Here is a 6,000-nt window from a genome sequence, read left to right as displayed (position 1 = left end):
TACTGTAATTCTGCAAACTGTTAATAAATTCTTCAATCAATCAATCAAAACTACTGTCTCTTGTCTCCTGATTTCTACATACACAAACAGTTACACACCTCCTCCACCAGGTGGCAGCAGTGTCTCTCCCTGCATCCTTTGCTGCGCATGCTCGGTGTGACTGTGACAACGTGTTGACCCGGAAGTATAACGCGTCTTTGTGTTTTCATCGTAATGGCGGATCTGAGAGAATCTCTTTGTTGTTGTTGATCCTCATGTAGAGAAAAGAGACATTCTCCACCTTCTATAAGTATATATTCCAGTAGGAACAGAGAGCGCTCCGTTAATACTACACTTTTACATCACCATTTAAGGCGCTTCGGCTCAATGTGACGTCATTCACTGACATGTTGTGACGACCAGAAGCCATCTCGGCTCTCCAGCGGTGTTTCCTCCTTCATTCAGCCCAGCTTCCAGCTCCATTTTGTCGGCGTTGAAGCCAAGGAAACAGCGATAGTTTGGAAGAGAGTCTGTTTGGTGTAAATGTCTCCTAAAGGAGGTAAAACGAGTCCAATGGAGTCTGTACGGCTGAAGATACATGAACACATGACGTCAGTGGTGGGAGAGGACATATTGTGTGTTTTGGACAAACAGCAGCGTGGTGCTGATGTTTGTTGTGTGAAGAAGCTTGATGATGTCAGAGTGTTTGTGTTGGAGCGCCTCAGTGTGGCCGCAGAGTGGATGTGCAGCCTCGTCCAGAGAGAGATGGAGACACTAGAAACTCTGCTGGAGAAACAAAACAAACTGCTGGACATTGACTTTGATATGGACATCGATCTACACACTGCAGGTTGGTAAACTCATGGCTACATTATGTGTGTGTGTGTGTGTGTGTGTGTGTGTGTGTGTGTGTGTGTGTGTGTGTGTGTGTGTGTGTGTGTGTGTGTGTGTGTGTGTGTGTGTGTGTGTGTGTGTGTGTGTGTGTGTGAGAGAGAGAAAGGGAAACTACGTAGGCCTAATACTCAGCCTATTTTTGAGGGGCACTAGCCCCTCCTATGCTCAGCTTTGTGGGTCTGTATGAACAACAAACAGATGAATGGCTGATCATCCCATAGCGATGATTTGATTGGCCGAGCAGAGTACATATTGAAGATAAAAGTGAGAGCAGAAAAGTGAAAATTCCAAAAGTGATTGGCCGAATTGATTTTTGTGATGATTTGATGGTATTGGGTGAAATCAGCCCTCCCCTCCCCGTACTGGGCAAGGCTTTTCTTACCCCTCCCCCCTACTGGGCGGATTATTTCCTTTTTTTCTCTTACATGAGTTGGGCGTTGTTATAATCTAGTAGACTCTGGAAAAGCATTCCAGCAGCCAGCTCATAGCATGGCTCGTTAGGCAATAGACTTTCAATCCATACCTCCTGGGTTCAAATCCTGCTTACTCAAATGTGAACTTGCAGTTTGGGCAAATCCAAAGCAAACTCCACATGCCCCAACATTTTATTGACCTGCCATAGTGTCAACCCCTTACTCCTGTGTCGGATCGCTGGTTAGACTGGCATAGTGTCGACCCCTTACCCCTGTGTCGGATCGCTGGTTAGACTGGCATAGTGTCGACCCCTTACCCCTGTGTCGGATCGCTGGTTAGACTGGCATAGTGTCGACCCCTTACCCCTGTGTCGGATCGCTGGTTAGACTGGCATAGTGTCGACCCCTTACCCCTGTGTCGGATCGCTGGTTAGACTGGCATAGTGTCGACCCCTTACCCCTGTGTCGGATCGCTGGTTAGACTGGCATAGTGTCGACCCCTTACCCGCCCCTGTGTCGGATCACTGGTTAGACTGGCATAGTGTCGACCCCTTACCCCTGTGTGGGATCGCTGGTTAGACTGGCATAGTGTCAACCCCTTACCCATGTGTCAGATCGATGGTTAGACTGGCATAGTGTCGACCCCTTACCCCTGTGTCAGATCGCTGGTTAGACTGCCATAGTGTCAACCCCTTACCCCTGTGTGGGATCGCTGGTTAGACTGGCATAGTGTCAACCCCTTACCCTTGTGTGGGATCGCTGGTTAGACTGGCATAGTGTCAACCTCTTACCCCTGTGTCGGATCGCTGGTTAGACTGGCATAGTGTCGACCCCTTACCCCTGTGTGGGATCGCTGGTTAGACTGGCATAGTGTCGACCCCTTACCCCTGTGTCGGATCGCTGGTTAGACTGGCATAGTGTCGACCCCTTACCCCTGTGTCGGATCGCTGGTTAGACTGGCATAGTGTCGACCCCTTACCCCTGTGTCGGATCGCTGGTTAGACTGGCATAGTGTCGACCCCTTACCCCTGTGTCGGATCGCTGGTTAGACTGGCATAGTGTCGACCCCTTACCCCTGTGTCGGATCGCTGGTTAGACTGGCATAGTGTCGACCCCTTACCCCTGTGTCGGATCGCTGGTTAGACTGGCATAGTGTCGACCCCTTACCCGCCCCTGTGTCGGATCACTGGTTAGACTGGCATAGTGTCGACCCCTTACCCCTGTGTGGGATCGCTGGTTAGACTGGCATAGTGTCAACCCCTTACCCATGTGTCAGATCGATGGTTAGACTGGCATAGTGTCGACCCCTTACCCCTGTGTCAGATCGCTGGTTAGACTGCCATAGTGTCAACCCCTTACCCCTGTGTGGGATCGCTGGTTAGACTGGCATAGTGTCAACCCCTTACCCTTGTGTGGGATCGCTGGTTAGACTGGCATAGTGTCAACCTCTTACCCCTGTGTCGGATCGCTGGTTAGACTGGCATAGTGTCGACCCCTTACCCCTGTGTGGGATCGCTGGTTAGACTGGCATAGTGTCGACCCCTTACCCCTGTGTCGGATCGCTGGTTAGACTGGCATAGTGTCAACCCCTTACCCCTGTGTGGGATCGCTGGTTAGACTGGCATAGTGTCAACCTCTTACCCCTGTGTCGGATCGCTGGTTAGACTGGCATAGTGTCGACCCCTTACCCCTGTGTCTTATCGCTGGTTAGACTGGCATAGTGTCAACCTCTTACCCCTGTGTCGGATCGCTGGTTAGACTGGCATAGTGTCAACCTCTTACCCCTGTGTCGGATCGCTGGTTAGACTGGCATAGTGTCGACCCCTTACCCCTGTGTCGGATCGCTGGTGAGACTGGCATAGTGTCAACCCCTTACCCCTTTGTCGGATCGCTTGTTAGACTGGCATAGTGTCAACCCCTTACCCCTGTGTCGGATCGCTGGTTAGACTGGCATAGTGTCGACCCCTTACCCCTGTGTCAGATCGCTGGTTAGACTGCCATAGTGTCAACCCCTTACCCCTGTGTGGGATCGCTGGTTAGACTGGCATAGTGTCAACCCCTTACCCTTGTGTGGGATCGCTGGTTAGACTGGCATAGTGTCAACCTCTTACCCCTGTGTCGGATCGCTGGTTAGACTGGCATAGTGTCGACCCCTTACCCCTGTGTGGGATCGCTGGTTAGACTGGCATAGTGTCGACCCCTTACCCCTGTGTCGGATCGCTGGTTAGACTGGCATAGTGTCAACCCCTTACCCCTGTGTCAGATCGCTGGTTAGACTGGCATAGTGTCGACCCCTTACCCCTGTGTCAGATCGCTGGTTAGACTGCCATAGTGTCAACCCCTTACCCCTGTGTGGGATCGCTGGTTAGACTGGCATAGTGTCAACCCCTTACCCTTGTGTGGGATCGCTGGTTAGACTGGCATAGTGTCAACCTCTTACCCCTGTGTCGGATCGCTGGTTAGACTGGCATAGTGTCGACCCCTTACCCCTGTGTGGGATCGCTGGTTAGACTGGCATAGTGTCGACCCCTTACCCCTGTGTCGGATCGCTGGTTAGACTGGCATAGTGTCAACCCCTTACCCCTGTGTGGGATCGCTGGTTAGACTGGCATAGTGTCAACCTCTTACCCCTGTGTCGGATCGCTGGTTAGACTGGCATAGTGTCGACCCCTTACCCCTGTGTCGGATCGCTGGTTAGACTGGCATAGTGTCAACCTCTTACCCCTGTGTCGGATCGCTGGTTAGACTGGCATAGTGTCAACCTCTTACCCCTTTGTCGGATCGCTGGTTAGACTGGCATAGTGTCGACCCCTTACCCCTGTGTCGGATCGCTGGTGAGACTGGCATAGTGTCAACCTCTTACCCCTGTGTCGGATCGCTTGTTAGACTGGCATAGTGTCAACCCCTTACCCCTGTGTCGGATCGCTGGTTAGACTGGCATAGTGTCGACCCCTTACCCCTGTGTCAGATCGCTGGTTAGACTGCCATAGTGTCAACCCCTTACCCCTGTGTGGGATCGCTGGTTAGACTGGCATAGTGTCAACCCCTTACCCTTGTGTGGGATCGCTGGTTAGACTGGCATAGTGTCAACCTCTTACCCCTGTGTCGGATCGCTGGTTAGACTGGCATAGTGTCGACCCCTTACCCCTGTGTGGGATCGCTGGTTAGACTGGCATAGTGTCGACCCCTTACCCCTGTGTCGGATCGCTGGTTAGACTGGCATAGTGTCAACCCCTTACCCCTGTGTGGGATCGCTGGTTAGACTGGCATAGTGTCAACCTCTTACCCCTGTGTCGGATCGCTGGTTAGACTGGCATAGTGTCGACCCCTTACCCCTGTGTCGGATCGCTGGTTAGACTGGCATAGTGTCAACCTCTTACCCCTGTGTCGGATCGCTGGTTAGACTGGCATAGTGTCAACCTCTTACCCCTTTGTCGGATCGCTGGTTAGACTGGCATAGTGTCGACCCCTTACCCCTGTGTCGGATCGCTGGTGAGACTGGCATAGTGTCAACCTCTTACCCCTGTGTCGGATCGCTTGTTAGACTGGCATAGTGTCAACCCCTTACCCCTGTGTCGGATCGCTGGTTAGACTGGCATAGTGTCGACCCCTTACCCCTGTGTCAGATCGCTGGTTAGACTGCCATAGTGTCAACCCCTTACCCCTGTGTGGGATCGCTGGTTAGACTGGCATAGTGTCAACCCCTTACCCTTGTGTGGGATCGCTGGTTAGACTGGCATAGTGTCAACCTCTTACCCCTGTGTCGGATCGCTGGTTAGACTGGCATAGTGTCGACCCCTTACCCCTGTGTGGGATCGCTGGTTAGACTGGCATAGTGTCGACCCCTTACCCCTGTGTCGGATCGCTGGTTAGACTGGCATAGTGTCAACCCCTTACCCCTGTGTGGGATCGCTGGTTAGACTGGCATAGTGTCAACCTCTTACCCCTGTGTCGGATCGCTGGTTAGACTGGCATAGTGTCGACCCCTTACACCTGTGTCGGATCGCTGGTTAGACTGGCATAGTGTCGACCCCTTACCCCTGTGTCGGATCGCTGGTGAGACTGGCATAGTGTCAACCCCTTACCCCTGTGTCGGATCGCTTGTTAGACTGGCATAGTTTCGACCCCTTACCCCTGTGTCGGATCGCTGGTTAGACTGGCATAGTGTCGACCCCTTACCCCTGTGTCAGATCGCTGGTTTATGTATGTTTATTTATTTGATATGGACATAACAATCACATTGCTCATTGCACAGTTGTACAATTAGTAGATGCATCATTTACAGTGTGTTAGCACATGTGCTAATTTTCACCACTTGTCCACAGGAGACTTTTCTAAAAACTACAGGGACACTATAGTTTAAAAAACACCCAATCAAGTACAAAAGATTATACATTCTAATAATATTTACAGCACAATTACAAAATCCATTACATAATCTCTAATACAAAAGTAAACATAATCATTCTAATAACCAGTCAGAAGCTATACATGTGAACACAGTTGATTTGATTTCAACCATAGTTTGAGTCCTCTGTAGAACACGTTACCATCAGACTCTAGTTTTAGAGCCGTAGGCAAAGAGTTCCATAAGTTTGCTCCCTTTACTGAGAAGGCAGACTGTCCGAATGAGTTGTTACACCTAGGAACAATACAGTTACCACTTGTTGAGGCTCGTGTGGTTGCTCTACCAGTGGTCGGAAGTCTATCAACC

The 6,000-nt window shown here is 51.2% G+C and overlaps 1 protein-coding gene across 1 annotated transcript in view; it reads left to right on the top strand.

Annotated features, from left to right (window-relative positions):
• Positions 1-208: 208 nt before the first annotated feature.
• LOC306928038 (uncharacterized protein) overlaps positions 209-6,000 on the top strand; it is a gene marked incomplete at its 3' end in the record, with an annotated part of 32,325 nt that continues 26,533 nt past the window's right edge. Inside the window, exon 1 of the mRNA XM_079507958.1 lies at positions 209-829. Within this exon, the coding sequence (XP_079364084.1) occupies positions 523-829 (307 nt within the window). The 5' untranslated portion in view covers positions 209-522. The remainder of the gene's footprint in view (positions 830-6,000) is intronic.

The sequence above is a fragment of the Electrona antarctica genome (assembly GCF_951216825.1).
Source record: "Electrona antarctica genome assembly, chromosome: 8".
Taxonomy (NCBI): domain Eukaryota; kingdom Metazoa; phylum Chordata; class Actinopteri; order Myctophiformes; family Myctophidae; genus Electrona; species Electrona antarctica.
Note: the sequence above shows the minus strand (reverse complement) of the source record. Positions and strands in the feature narration are given on the sequence as shown.